Source organism: Micropterus salmoides, unplaced genomic scaffold, assembly GCF_014851395.1.
Source record: "Micropterus salmoides isolate LMB-PRFRI ecotype aquatic unplaced genomic scaffold, ASM1485139v1 Ms_hic_scaffold_2, whole genome shotgun sequence".
NCBI lineage: Eukaryota > Metazoa > Chordata > Actinopteri > Centrarchiformes > Centrarchidae > Micropterus > Micropterus salmoides.
Genome location: NW_024041150.1, coordinates 54,000,912 through 54,016,449, shown reverse-complemented (window position 1 = coordinate 54,016,449; position 15,538 = coordinate 54,000,912). Strand labels below are relative to the sequence as shown.

At 38.5% G+C, this 15,538-nt stretch overlaps 2 protein-coding genes across 2 annotated transcripts; both read left to right on the top strand.

Moving 5' to 3' along the window:
• Positions 1-4,357: 4,357 nt before the first annotated feature.
• Positions 4,358-7,504, top strand: LOC119912047 (the record flags this gene model as incomplete). Its single annotated transcript, XM_038731021.1, has 3 exons — positions 4,358-4,682; positions 4,825-5,063; positions 7,424-7,504. Coding segments are annotated over 3 exons (645 nt in total), but the record flags the coding sequence as incomplete, so codon positions are not given.
• Positions 7,505-13,438: 5,934 nt separating this feature from the next.
• LOC119912046 lies at positions 13,439-15,025 on the top strand. The gene is made up of 4 exons (XM_038731020.1): positions 13,439-13,836; positions 14,083-14,412; positions 14,555-14,827; positions 14,958-15,025. Exons 1-4 carry the CDS (start codon positions 13,776-13,778, stop codon positions 15,023-15,025), a joined length of 732 nt encoding a protein of 243 aa, XP_038586948.1. The 5' UTR covers positions 13,439-13,775.
• Positions 15,026-15,538: the final 513 nt, after the last annotated feature.

The window sequence follows — 15,538 nt, the reverse complement described above, 5'->3', positions numbered from 1 at the left end:
CTAAGCCAGTTCAGAGAGCAAATTGTCCGGCCCTGAACATTGTGCTTTCCATTTGTTTACAGTACTGATTGCTCAATAGATTTTGACTGGTTGCAGGTTCATATCAACAAAGAACAAGAATTACAGTACAAGAAACAAAGGACAAGGTTGTGAGAGACAGAACTGTAAAAATAGGGTTACAAGGAACAAAAAAATTGCAAAGAGAAAAGCAGACTATAATTTCTGATTAATTTTGAGCCACTATGATAGAACATGTTTTCCTTCATCAAATTAAATCAATGACGGACAACTATGAAATTTGTTTTGAGATTAAAAATGTACTTCTCTCTGAGAACTATATGTTCTTGATAGTCTATATCATTTTGATTGCTTTGTTTATGATTTGAGAGCAGTGTTTGGTTTTGAGCACAGGTAAAACTGTTTTGAGGCGAAAGTTTCATTTTGCACGAGGAGTCAGAGGTTTTGTAAATAATGCTTGAAGCTGAGGTTTTGTGTTTCATGTTTTCAGAAAATTGGAGCAAGGTTTCAGAAATTGTGTTTTAGCAATTGAAAAAAAACTGTAATGATGTGATCAAAGCAAAATGTGCTCAAGTCCCTGGCGAGCGTAGTGGCGATGTCACACTTTGACCAAGCTATAAGTAAGGGACAGGTTCTCTACTGTCATTCAACCCAGATCAAATGGTTTTGAGGCAAGGGTTTGATTTTGTGGCCGATCCGTTGGAGATATATAGACATGCAGGGTATCAAATGAAAGGTCTGCTCGATTGATACCCCCCCCCCCATCGCTGATGTTCCGTTCTCAATCTAAAGGCCTGTAAAGCTTTGGAGTGCTTTTGGTGACAGGAATGTTGATGAATACTCCTGTTTTTATCAATATTTCAATTTTGTCATTTGGAAATTGGTTGTATGGACTGAAAAAGTATTTTAAAGATATCTATCAATAAAAGTCAGCATTTTAACAATAAATATTGCCAAAATATGGAAATTCGCCTGGTATATTTGAAAATATTGTTCGATAACTGTAGTATTTTGGTTTTTTTTCATCAGATTTACAGTTACAAGTGCATTGTAGGTGTATTAGAAGATATTCAGTTGCATTAAAAGCTTCCTCAGGATGGTTTTGATGGTTTATTGTATTAAAATATAGCGTTTTTTTACCAGGCGAGGATAAAAAAAATCAGATTTTTTCTTTATTGCATCTCCATGTAGTCTGTAAAAGTAAAATAAATAGAATAATACACAATGGATTTATATTCCTTAGCTTCTGACTTTTCAAAGGAGACCAGAATTATGCATCTAGGCCAAATGGTTAAGGAGTTATTCCTGATTCATTTTGGGTATGTAATTTTAGCCGTTTTTTTCTGGAAAAAGGGGCCTGTTTTTAACAGGTTTAGTCCGCCGCAAAGTAGTGAGAGAATAACATGACACACCTGACCGAGACACAGACACATGTCGCTCTGTGTCTCTGTCATTCTCACCGCTCAGAGACACTTTGCTCTGTTTGGGACAGTCTCTCTGTTCCAGGATGCTTCCTTCTGAAGCGACTGTGAGCTGCACTTTATCAGAGGTGCTATAGTTAACATTTATATAGATGTGTAGGCTTGTGAGATTTATGTGTTTCAGTTTTCTACCTCCAGTACGGTCCCAGGCGACTCTGTGTCTGTCAGATAATAGGGGATAACCACTAGGCTACCATATCAGCAGAACACAGGTTAATGCACAGCAGAAGGGCAGGTAGATTTTGTTAAAATATTATGACTCCATTCTCATTAGATTGCAATTATATTCTCACGCCTAATATATTTCCAAATATTATTCTGCAAATGTCACAGATAGTTGCGCCTGGTTCAAGCAATCATGCTAATGAATAAAAATACTTCATCTATAAGATAGGCCTACACAGTACAGACTTAAGATCCATTCTATGATCGTTATTATATTGTATTAAAGCAATCTGGTAGAAATATCGTTTTAAATGTAGTAGCCTATCAAGGGTCGCAAATTATATGTTTGCAACCTGCCATTAATCAAGAGAAGAAGCAGCAGCAGAAGGAGAAAGAGTCGGAGTCACGGGTAAGTTCATAAGCAAGTCTGTTGCAATCAATTAAAAAAACTTTTAAATCAACGATTTTGGCCATACAGGGGCGGGTTGGCCACCTGGCAATACTGACATGTGCCAGAGGGACTATTTGTTTTGGTGTGGGCCGGTCAGATTGATATTAATAAAATCGGCTAACTTGGGCGGCCATTGAGGTACATTAACGGCCACCCAACTATATTTGGTGACCCATTTAAGCATTTTGCAGGGAAACACAGAGAGAAATGATCAAGAAAACAGTCACACAAAAATGTTCGGGTTGTAATAAACTGCAGATAAAAAACAGAAACAGCAGAAAAACAGACAGAGAGCAGACAGACTTTACAACATACTCAGATGGACAGCCATTGTTTTAACTGCGTATGTGAATTTGTTATAAACGTTTGCTCTTAAAAAACTCTTGAGCAAATGTTACAAATCTGTTACCATTGGTGTCATTTACACTAGGTTGGCTGGGGACATGCCCCCATCACTTTTTGAAAGCATAACTGGTTAAATATGCTCTGAGAAATAGTTTGGAATAAGAAATGTTAAATTACAAATGAAAAAGCTTTGAGAAAGGTTTATTTGCACAATAAGAAAACATGCAATGCAATTTAAATATAGAAGAAACAAATGTGCATTGTCCAAGAAAGTTACTTAAGCAACAAAAAAATCTACTGATTACTGCATTATATTCCCTTTTATTGTTGTAAGTAAAGACATTTACTCCATAAATTGGTGCAGAAAATTTCTCCAGAATGCAGGAAATTAATTAATGCTCAAAATCTTCTGGGGAGGACACCCAGACCTCCCACTTATACATTTTATCATTGAATATTTCTTCAAAGTAGTGTTAAACTACTGATACGTGGGATGTTAACATATATTTAAATATGACGTTTGTTAGCAAATATCAACGTTACCTCTAGAAATTTATTGTAGCAGAGTTTGACCTAAGGAATACACCTTTTGTCTTTTAAAAAATGACATGTCGCGTATAGGCCTACTGTATAGCCTACTGTGCTGAGTAAGTCACTTGTTGCTAACAAAAAAGACTGTCTGAAACAAAAGAAATCTAAACACTGTATCAGAGCTGTGTGTGTGTGTGTGTGTGTGTGTGTGTGTGTGTGTGTGTGTCTATGTGTCACTGGGATGGCACATACACAGGATCAGTTTTGGGCAAGTTACTTCCAAAAATGTAATACATTATAAAATTACTAGTTGCTGGCATTTTAAAGTAATTAGTTATATTACCTGTCCAGGGTGTACCCTGCCTTTTGCCCGACGTCAGCTGGGAGTGTCTCCAGCCCCCTGTGACCCTGTACACAGGATAAGCAGTTGACAATGGATGGATGGATGGATGAACATTGTATAATGTCAAGAACAAAAGGAATAAGCTATACATGTGACATATAGATAATCACCAGCACACCCACAGGCCTTCACACAAGCTGACTGAATCTCAATCAGTATGCTTGCCTGTATGTCTATAGCATGGACATACACGCTAATACTGTAACTGTAACAGTGGATAATAATACTTAAAAGTTTAAAACAATCTTTCAACCAGATTTCTGGAATAAAATAATAATGATCTCAGAATGGATCTTTAGTCTGTCTACCATCATCTTATAGAAGTTTTTTTTAATGATTAACACGATATTCTGCATTTATCTTATTGGCAGATATTTTATTAAGTATTTTATTAATTTGCATGATTGCCATTATAATTCAGTTCAAAAACACAAACCAGACACAAGCTTTTATTTTGCAACGTAGAAGCTTGTGGATGGCACCAGGGCAAGAGACTAGAGGCTCCAGCATGCAGTCATACAGTCTTGCCACTGAGGGACACTGCTTCGTAGGCTCGTTCCACGGCTGGAGATCATCCACTGCACATGCACAAATCAGAATGGACGGCACAGTGAGAAATGGGAAAACACATAAAGAAAAATACAGAAAACGTAAATTCGACCTATTATTTTGATTTGGTTTCCTTGTCTATTATATTTCTCATTTTGAGCTGAAAGCAAGGAAACAAACGCCAGTTTTCATATTTGATTCATATAGAAAAACAGAAAAATGAAATATTGATTAATTTTTTTGTTTTTTGTTTGCCAGATTAAATGGAATAATTGAATGATCGGATGATACACGGACCGGTGAGTTTAGTGAACTCTTGGAAACTAAGGATAAAGAAATAATCGTCACTAACTATGAACATAACAGACATTTTCTCATTTCACTTTATTTTTCATCATTTTCTCAACAGCAGCAGCTGAAAAACTTCCCCTCTCCTTCACTGTCAGAGTTGGAGATGACGTCACTTTGCCTTGTGAAAATGTGATAGACAGTCAGCAAGAATGTGAATATACTACATGGCTCTTTGTTGGTTCAGGAAGCAGATCAACAGTAGAGCTGGTTAATCTTGGGCAGATTGTTGAAAACACCAAATCTAAATCAGACAGACTGAGTGTTACAGAGAACTGTTCTCTGGTTATAAAGAAGGTCACAGTCGATGATGTTGGTCGTTATGACTGCAGACAGTTCATATCAGGACAACAAATTTCAGACTCTCATGTTCATCTGTCTGTTATTATCAGTGAGTATTTCCATCATAATGTTTTCAGCTCAAACTGTCTTGTTAGAACAATATACTGAAACATTACAATAATTATGATCACAGTGATGAAGTTAACTTTACTCTTGTTGTCTTTCTCTCACAATATCTCCATCTTCACCAGTGACTGAAGAGGAGGACGCTGATAAGGTGACATTGTGGTGCTCTGTGTCGACACATGAACAGTTCTGTGATCACACAGTGAAGTGGCTGTATGAGGGTAAAGATGTGGACAAAGATAACAAAGACATGAAGACATGGCAGATTGACTGCTCGGCCGCTGTGTCTTTCCTGGATTCTCATTTTAGTTACAAATCAAAGTCTAACTTGAAGTGTGAAGTGACAGATGGTTACTCTGGAAAAGTGCAGCTGTTCACCTTCAGCCCTCAGTCCTCAGGTGAGAAAACAGGTGAGAATATGCTGAGCTGACGACTTTTTAAGATGACATCATTCTTTCTCATTTAGTGACAGCAGATGGTAAACATGAGGGATTTTCTAAATCAACAGTTTCTTGGGTTGTGATATTTCATTCATGCAGGTGACGCACAAACAACTACAAAAACAACAACAACATCAATAACAACAACTGAAAACACAAAATCAGTTACAGCCACAACAACAACCAATGACCCTTCAGTAGACCTACAAGGTAGTAACTCATCTTTCTCTAGAGTCTCTCTGTCTTCCTGTCAGCCTCTTTCTCTCCCCAGGCTAAATGTCATTATTTAACTTTTTATTAGAACATTTTTTCATTTTTATGGCAAAAATAAATGTAAAAAGCCTCTTAAATTAAGGTTACTTTCACACCGACCTTGTTTATTATGGTTGAACCAAACCCTGAGTGTTTAACCCCTTGGTGCGGTTTGTTTGGGTTGGTGTGAACGCTGGACTTGAACTTTGGTGTGTATCAAACAAACAGCTCTCTGCTCTGTCTCAATGAGGTGGTCTAGGATGCTGTCAAGTGAATTCTGGAACGATTTATTTCTGGTGTGAACGCCATTTGAATTAAACACTGGAAGCTATCATTGTAGGCCTGTTTCTTTAAAATTGTTTTTATTTATTTGTACTGTACTATTTAATGTTTTATTGTTATTTACAATATTTCATATTTATCAGAACCTAGGTTTTATTACCAAAATAGGTTTCACGGTTTGCCAATTTGCCCAGGTGTTTGGTTCATACAATTTACACTTTAGAAGAGGAAATAAAAAGAAAGACAAAGTACGCTACTGCAACAGTCAATAACTCGGGAGGCATGCCTGTCAAACAGGAAGGCAGCTCAGGGAGGACAGAAGGGCAAAAGCTCGCTTGATCTTGATTTTCATCATGATAGAGAATAGAAAAACAGTCAAAATATGAACAACCTATCTAATATAATAATATGCTTAATAAAGTCGCTTTGGATAAAAGTGTCTGCCAAAACAGTAAATGTAAATGTAATGTAATGTAATTAGCATATAACTAAAATGATTCTCTGCGGGTCAACAAACACACGTGGGAGCCGCATGCTCTCTTGAAGGGACTGCAAAACTGACCTGTATCACACAGGAAAAGACTATTTTAGAATAAGTCTAGAATGCATGTTTATAGGCAATGTTTTATATTATTAGGCCCATTGTAATATATGTTTAGGGCTATATCTATCACAATAATTGAAAGCCATTGGTTTTTAATGATCATGTAGCCTACCCAAAAGTTACCAGTCTATACAAGGTTGTTTATTAGTCATTATCCAGCACAAGGCTGCATAACGAAATTAAATTTGTAGTTTTTTCATGCTACACACAAGTGTAGGCCTATATTCAAATATGGTAACATATAAAATAAAACAAGATATATACAGTTAGTGTCCACCAAAGTGCTTTTTTTAATTCCTTGCAATGGAAGCGCTGGTAAAAACGCCAGCAGCATGTCAAGGCGCTGAGCTTCGTGGAAAAGTAGAGTACAAAAATGTTCAACTTTGGGAAAGACGCTGCGCTCGTCACTGTCACTTTTTACCTAGCTGTCCAATCACAATAGAGGAGAGGCGAGACAAATACCACACCGTTACAACGGTTACTATCCTGGAACAGGGCTGATCTAACCTCAGCTCTTGGACCAAACGTACTCGCCGAGATGTTTCCTAGCCCAAAAAATCTCATGAACCCACATACGGCGAGTCCGTCCTCTGTCTCTACCTGCTTCCGCCGTCTCTTCATACAGAGCAAGGGCCAGAGCAAGTCCTCTACTCTGTGTTGACATTTTTACATCCAGTAAAGTTGGGTAGAACTACTTGCAACCATGGATTTATGTATCATTGCAACAATGCTGCGCCTCAAAAATGCACCCTCGCGCCAGAACCGCTTTAAGGCCTTTTCACACGGGAAGCGACACTCCGTCTGCGAAGTCACCTGACCCCGCGAGGTCGCTCTGTGCTTCTCTTGTGAACAGACACCAAGACAAGCGCTCCGCAAGTAAACGGAAGGCGGTCAATAGATAGTAACCACGGCAACGGCTTCTGTGTGCCACTGTATACCTCCATAGCCTCGCTTAAAGTAAAACTATAAGTAACGTTAGTTGATATATAGCTATATTTTATTATTCATATAGCTGATAAATCTAGTCATGCAAACGCCCTCCAGTTAATGTCCCAACTGTTTAGTGAACACATATATTTCAGGGAAGTCACAGATGGCGAGGATCAGTGTCTCATCCATCTTCTTTTTGTGCTGCGCGTTGCGTAGGCTACAGAAAGTTCAAGTCAATTCAACTTTGGCAGGGGCGGGCTTGTTCGTGAGACGAGCACGGGGCTTCAGGCCCAGTAAGCCGCTGCATTAATGCGGGCTTGCTTAGCGCTCCCAGCTAGGAGTTTTCAGCTGGTAAAAAAACACTTTGATGGACAAAGGCCCTTAGGCTATTTATATACATAGGCCTACACGTAAAAACCCCGAACATTCCACAGTGCATTTTTTGAATTTGCATCTGGGGTAAACAGCAGCAACCAGATAATATGGTTTCATCTGCACAATAAACCGTCTGATATTTGGGATGGATGGAGTCCATCTTGACTGCGTTTGTGCACAAAGCATCATTGATGTAAAACAGTTCACTTCCTCATCTTGCCGGAGTCTTGCGCTCACAGCTCGGAATATGGACCACCTGAGTGCTTGATCCGGGATGTTGATAGGGCAGGTCTCTGTAATGATATGAGCACAACAGTCTCTGAATTCCGTTGTTTGGTCAACATAAGTCCCAATTTGTCCAGACTGGATCTTTAGGAGCAGAAATATGTCTATATAGACTAGTTTTGCCATGTTGGCAAATGAAAATGGATGCAGAGTTTATGCATGTTTACTTTCTGCAATCGGTTCCCCCCCGTGCCCCTGTAACACAGACCTTGGACCGCTCTATGGCCCCCCTCAGAACAAAGAGTCTACAATAATCATAGACTGTCAAGACCCATCGGCAACAGTTTGTAACGCACTAGGGAACCCTATCGTGTCATAGTTCAACGCAGTGGGGGAAGCCCTGTAGCGTCAGTTTGACCGTAAACACAGGCATATGATATGTAACCGAGGGGTTCAAATCCCCAAATATTCAATTACCAGTTGCCATGGGTTTCCCACAATTAATAAAATTCGAAGACATGAGTTTTGACCAGAAGATTTATTTAAACAATTAATAAAAAATTAAAAAAAAACTATCTACAAATAAGATGTAGATGCCAATACTGCCAGAGATGCTAAGGGATAAGAGCACAGTTACAAACACCTCAGCATCAACAGGGGCCAGACCTGGGGGGGGGGGCACCAAGGTGCCTTGACACCACCACTCACACTGGTGTGCAGCCACCTAGACACAGCAAGACACACACAAACATCACACAATAAACAGCTGTCATACCCACCACCACATGCATTGAAGGGGAAAGGGGTTCCCACAATCCACCACCCTGTCCATCTGGCAGAACACTAAAAGGGGGGAAAAAATGGCTGAGGAAAATCTTACAGCCAAAAAACAGGGACAACCGCTACACCCTTAGCAGACCTTGGCAGTTGGTAACCACATTCACAGGGGCCCATCCACCTGTAATAAATCTTATAAAATAAGAATAGACATAACAATTCAATCACAAATAGTTAATAATTTTTATTTCAGTAGTTTTGTTGCCTAAACTAAACCACAGTGCAACGTTTCGTGACTTTAAAAACGTGCCGTTTCAAAATGGCGATGTTTCGAAATGCTAGTGTTTTATTTTGAAAGTCTAACCGGACTGTAGCATGACTACACTGTTTTAATAAATTTATGAGAATTAATACCAAATTATGAATTTTAATATTCAGAAAATATTAATCCATAAATCTCTCGTTTTGCGGGGCACCACCGCAGTTTTAAATAACCCAGAGTCTCCGGACCTCTGGGTAGCATTTTAATAATTATACAATTATTCACCAGTGATCAGTTAATAATCGCTCAATTTTCTTAAATCAATCAGTCAGTCTTATATTGAAGGGGTAAATTCTCTTGGCAGGGACTTGGAGAGAGGCAATACACACAATTCCTTGATGACAGTGAAGTTTGTTAACTAACTAAGGTGACACATCAAAGAAATAAACAATGGCTAAACAATGAGAAGGGGTTCTATTGTGTGGAGCATTTGACTCATACGGGCAGCTAATGAACGCAATTAGATGATAACTCGGTTAAATTTGTCCAGGAGTTTCAAGGATTAAATATACTGGACTGAGACTATGGGACATCACTGATCACAGAGTGCAGGGTTTTGGTCTTACTGCTTGTGTTTCTCCCCGCCGGGTTGCTGGTAAAACGGCCTCACACTGGCAGAGTCCGTTTAGTTTAGCTTTCTGGATATAGGCTATTGGCTGTTACATATTCTTAGAGAATATAAGCAAGATACACGAATGGCATTAGATTATGGACAGGTAAATAAAGTGACATTTATACATTTCAGACGATAGCCTGTAATACTTCTTTTGTTTGCTTGGGTTACATGACGATAGCTCTGATTAATCCTAAAACAATCTTCTCAGGAGCTGGAGAATTTAGTCATTTTTAACCTTAAATTCAAGCTGGAAAATTAATCGAGTATAGGATGACATTTCTTTATCATCATTTCTAAAGGAGGTGTCCGAAAGTGTTGGGAAAAAGCATTGGTTACACATAAAATGAAGGAATGTCATTAACCTTGCTGAAAATTAAAACACACAAAAATTAACTTATTTAGATTCTTTAAACAACAACATGGTAACGTAACTACTCAAATGGAGGCGAACGCCACTACTGACTTAGCAAGGATTATTGGTTAAACAGAACAACAGTTTATAATGAAACATTGTTTTAGCTCAAGAAGGTAGGAGTTGTTAAGGCCCCCTTTCGCCTTCCTGGCTTATCACGTTTGCACATCAGTTAAAAGAAGAGACGAGAGTGGCGTTTTGTGGCGCAGCCATTCTAAGGGAAAAGGGATCAGAACATCCGGTACTTTGATGTCTTGAGGCACCCTAGAAGGAGAGGCATTGGACACTTCTTTTGCTGTCCTGCTAAGTGTCTATTGACACCATTACGGCATCCGTAAGCGATGCATGTCTGATTGAGTCTCTGCAGACTCTTACCAAACACCAGGCGATCTCTCTAGTTTTTGCATGTCAAAAGGCCAAGAAAACTTTCCTACCCCCTCCTTTTTCTCAGAGAGAGAGAGGGAAGGGATTTTTGAGTCTCCAAATTATTTGATATAAAATGCACAAATCCACACTGTTGGTACACAACAGGACGTTGCATATTTATTGTCGCTAACTTTACAAGACGTTACATATTTGTTGTTGCTAAGTGTTGGTGAAGGAATTAAATCTCTAATCCAAGTTACCTATTAATCCATGAACCCAGTTTTATCCATACCAAGACCTCCAATGTCTACAGTATGAAGGGTATTTGTGTGTGAAGTTGCTGCTTCAGAGTCTCTTATCGCAAATACTGTGTGGATATGATCCCCTCTCCCTTTGCTCCACCTTAATGTCACTGAAGGCAGTAAAATTACCACGGGGAAAGTTTTTACAAAAGTTGTCCCCTCTGAGGTTAATTAAAAGAAAATATTTAGCTGTGGTCTTTTTTTTGCTATTTTCGCTATTGTCCTGAAATAGAGTCAAGATGTGAATCCTAACAGTAACCATTTAACTGAATTCCTTGGATCAGATTTGTGTGGAAAAAATGTACTCATTGGTCTCTGTATGTTGTTTGCTTCAAAAGTTACGCTGTTTTCTGTTTATTTTTGGGTTCAGGTTGACAATAAGTATAATAAAGGGTTAAAAATAAACCCCATAGTACATTATTTCAGCCTGTTAACTGGCAGAATCTTAAAATAGACACTTCAAGAATTAATAAAAAAACATCCTATGCGCATGGACCTGTGTTACCATCTAAACTAAATCTGTTCTGTCAATTTTTTTTCTTTCCAGCTTTGTGGCTCATCATTGTGTCTGTGGGAGTTGCAGCACTCTTAATAACTGTTGTTATTGTTGTTGCTCTTATCAGATGGAAGAAAACTAAAGGTGAGAGCAACCACAGATATTATAAACAAGAAGATTTGATGAACCTGGATTTTTATTGTTGAAGCTAAAGTCGACTCTCTTTTGTCTCTTCAGGAAAAAAAACCCAGATGGATGAAAACACTGTGAGTTTTACGGCTGAGTAATCAAATGTTTCTACAGTTATGACAGAGCTGAATCGGCTGCTCTCTGACAGAGTCATCCAAATCTAAACAGCCTTCACAGAGCCAGTGTTTGACCACATGGAAGTAGACTCTGTTTGTTTGTTGTTTTCAGGGACGGAGCTTAAACCCTGCAGTGAGTCCAGAAAGCAGTCAGGACACGGTGAGATCTCACACTACACCCAGGACAAAGTTACACTCACTGTTTTTAGATTTGTTGTTCAAAATGTAGCTCTATGAGACACACAGTGACTCTTGAATCTAAGTTCTTTCTGCAAGAGAAGAAGTGGGGAGTCTGATGATGCAGCTGGACGACACCAGAACAGACCAGAACACAATCAAGTCCACATGTTACTGAGCAGCCATTATGTTGTCTTCTCTGTGTAGGCTGATCCTGAAGATGGTGTTTCCTACGCCTCCATCAGCTACACCAGGAAGACCAACAGTAAAGGCCGGGTAAGCTGTCTGATTGGTTCTAGTGATGATGGCAGTGAATGAAAACACTTCTCTCATTTAATGTTGTGTAATTTCTGTGTTGTGCTGTTTGTCTCTTTTCCAGGTTCTGGGTAAAGATGGTGATGATGAAGATGATGCAGTGACCTACAGCAGCGTGAAAGCTTCCTCTTCTTCTGCTGGAGCCTCAGCTGATCAGCTGATTAAAGCAACAACTGACATATGAGAGAAAAAGAAAGGTCAGTCACAATGAGGAAGTGACAAATGACTAATTAGAGGAAACAGCTACAACTTTTTTCTTTAAGAAGCAACTCGTAGATTTACAAGTAGAAGAAGCAGAGAGGAAAGAGAGACAGAGAGGCATGATGGTTGAGTTCAGATGGATTAAAGTCTTTTTATTTCTGATTCTGGTGCTTCAGTTAACTGGTAAGAATATATAGAAAATCTATCAGACTACTGTGGTGGCAGAAAATTGTGTCCTCTTACATTTAATCTTTATGTATGTTTTTTACTATTATTATTACTATTGTTATTCTAATATTGTTATGTCTTATAGATATATGTATTGTTTTTTAACCTTTCCTCTCCTATACTGCTTATGTTAGTCCGTCCACATTTACTAGGGTTTAAGTCAGAGCCGTGAGATTGTTTTGGTGTTTCCTCTCTTGTTGTTCCTCTCCTCTCCTGGAATGATCATTCAAGGCTGAGAGAGGATCTCTGTTCCCCAAAACATAGAAACCTAGACTGAGTAAATGATTATGCATCCCTTTGCTCGGGGCCAGACGCCTGAAGCCACCCTAGGCGGCAGGTCTCTGGACCAGCTGTATATGTGTTTTAGTACTTCTGTTTATTCTCTTTTATTAATAAATTCTTCAAAGACAACTGTTGGTTGTCACTGAATTATTTGCTCAATCCCTCACCAGCAAGATACAATTTACACGACAACTACCAGAAACATTAAAAAAGTTGAGTTATTAGTATTTATTACTTAACCTAAATTTAACCAAGACGTCAAGTGTTTTACTTTCTTAAAATTTTAATGTTTCTCTCACATCTTCTCAGCAGCCAGTCAGCTTTTCCTTTCATTTTTCTGTTATTTACAGTGAGTATTACATCATAATGAACAGTTCTGAAACAATTTATCAACCAAATCTTTTATATGGGTGACTGGAAGCTGCATGTAACGTGATATTAAACTGACTGGCACCTGCCTGAACTATAAGGCTCTATTCCGTATTTAAGTTAAATTATCACCATTGTCTCTCAACAAACACTGAAAAGGCCTCAGAGAGTATTCTAGGATATAGCATAACTTATGCTGTAGTACTACCTTCCTGCACTTATCTGTATGAACACTTCTGCACTTCTGGTTAGATGCAAACTACATTTCATTAGCCGTGTACCCGTACTCTGCATAATGATAAAGCTGATTCTAATCTAATGAGTCCAGAGAGCAACATGTGTCATCAGAGTGTTGGTTGGTTGTTCCTGAGAGCCTGATTAGAAGGTAAACCTTCCAGAGCTGCTGTTGTTAACCACATTAACAAAAAATACTTCTCATTCAGTTCTCAGAAAACATGACAAAGCTACAAAGAGGAACCAACAATTCTTAAACCACTACATCACCACATCACATTTGTTTTCCGCCAGTTTCATGATTTTGGACCACGAGCCTCTGGTTCCCTCCACATTATTGGTTTTGCTGAAAACTCGAAGACATCAGTTGCTCTTCTTGCTGTTAAAATATTTATAAGAAAGAAAACGAGAAAAACTGATGGACTCAACAACAAAGAATGAAAAAAGATGCAAGTCACTATAAGGAAGTAACACTTTAATAACGGGAAGTAGATGCCGCATCTCTCTTCAAGACGCACAAGTTCAGAGACAGTTGAGGGCGTGAGAACAAGAGAGAGAGAAGCAAGATGGTTCGATTCAGATGGATTAACGTGTCTTTATTTGTGATACTCGTGCTTCAGTTTACAGGTAAGAATTCACAAAACACATACATGCATAAAATAAACATTACAAAACATTACTAATAGTGTTTAAGAAGCTAACCTTAAAGTTTGATAGCCAAGTTTACTGTTTGTTTTGAACCTGGTGTGTTGAGTGGATTCTTGTAAAAGGAACATACTGTACACTGTTTGTTATTCTCACACATAACTATAAATATAAAAGCCATATTCCTCTCACAGCTCATTTTTTACATTTATCTCTCATCTTCAACAGCAGCAACTGGGCAGAACCTCTCCTTCACTGTCAGAGTTGGAGATGAAGTCACTTTGCATTGTGGAAATGTGATACAAAATCAGGATAATTGTGACGGTACTTCCTGGTTGGTCAGTCGTGATATTGGGGCAGCAGCAACAGAGCTGATTACACATGGGAAAAATGGGATTTCCAAATCTAAATCTGACAGACTGAGTGTTACAGAGAACTGTTTTCTGGTTATAAAGAAGGTCACATTCGAGGATGTTGGTCGTTACACCTGCAGACAGTTCAAGAAATCAGGACAACAACAAGGTCCAGACTCTCTGGTTCTTCTGTCTGTTATTAACAGTAAGTATTTCCATCATAATGTTTTCAGCTCAAACTGTCTTGTTAGAACAATATACTGAAACATTACAATAATTATGATCACAGTGATGAAGTTAACTTTACTCTTGTTGTCTTTCTCTCACAATATCTCCATCTTCACCAGTTGAACAATATCAGAACAATGATACAGTCGGCTTCATCTGCTCTATGTTGACATATGGAAGGTGTGGACACACAGTCGAGTGGTTGTATGAGGGTAATAAGAACAACATGTTGACATCACAGGGTTCCTGTTCAGCCACTGTGGTTTTTACAACTCCTCCTCTTAGCCAGAAGTCAAACTATTGTGAGTTACTGAAGTGTAAAGTGACAGATAATAAGAGTGGCCAGATGCTGCTGTGTAGCGTTGACCTCCAGTCCTCATGTGAGAAAACAGGTAGGTTTGATTTTATTTGATGAATTTTAATGTTTAGGATTAGAACATTATTCTTTCTCATTTTGTTAACATGAGGTATTTTTTCATATCTTCTTGTGTTCTTTCATATCGTATTCACCAAAATCTAAAGGAAGCACATTAGAGGGGAAAAACAAAACACCATCTGGAAATGATGAAACAAAACAAGGTAGTGACTAAACATCTTACATCTCTCTCTCTTTCCTTGTGAAGTCTACATTATGAATGATTGTCACTCGGCTATGTTTGGTACTCCTCTACACATGTGAGATTAAATCTGGAACAATTTTTTTTTAGAAAACTAGAAGTATAGAAGTAGTTTTAAAAGGTCTGGATTTGTGTTGGCATGAAATCTTTATCAATAATAAAATTCACGTCAACCAAGGACACTTTCCAACAGAACTGAACTGTGCAGTCAAAATGTTTCTAATGTTTTCAGAATCGTTCTGGAGGTTCATCATTGTGTCTGTGGGTTTAGCAGCACTCATAATAATTGTTGTGGCAGTCAACATCTGGACAAGAACTAAAGGTGAGAACATTCACAGATGAAACTCAGAAACAGGAAGTTTTGATAAAGCTGGATTTTCACTGTGGAAACTAAAGTCGACTCTTTCTCTTTTCTTTTCAGGGACAAAAACACAGATGGATGAAAACACAGTGAGTTTATAATGTTTTTACAGTTGGTACTTTACA

Coding starts and splice junctions, on each gene's coding strand:
- LOC119912046 (XM_038731020.1), top strand. CDS start 13,776: ATGGTTCGATTCAGATGGATTAACGTGTCTTTATTTGTGATACTCGTG. Junction 13,837..14,082: donor ACTCGTGCTTCAGTTTACAG/GTAAGAATTCAC, acceptor CATCTTCAACAG/CAGCAACTGGGCAGAACCTC. Junction 14,828..14,957: donor GTCCTCATGTGAGAAAACAG/GTAGGTTTGATT, acceptor CAAAATCTAAAG/GAAGCACATTAGAGGGGAAA.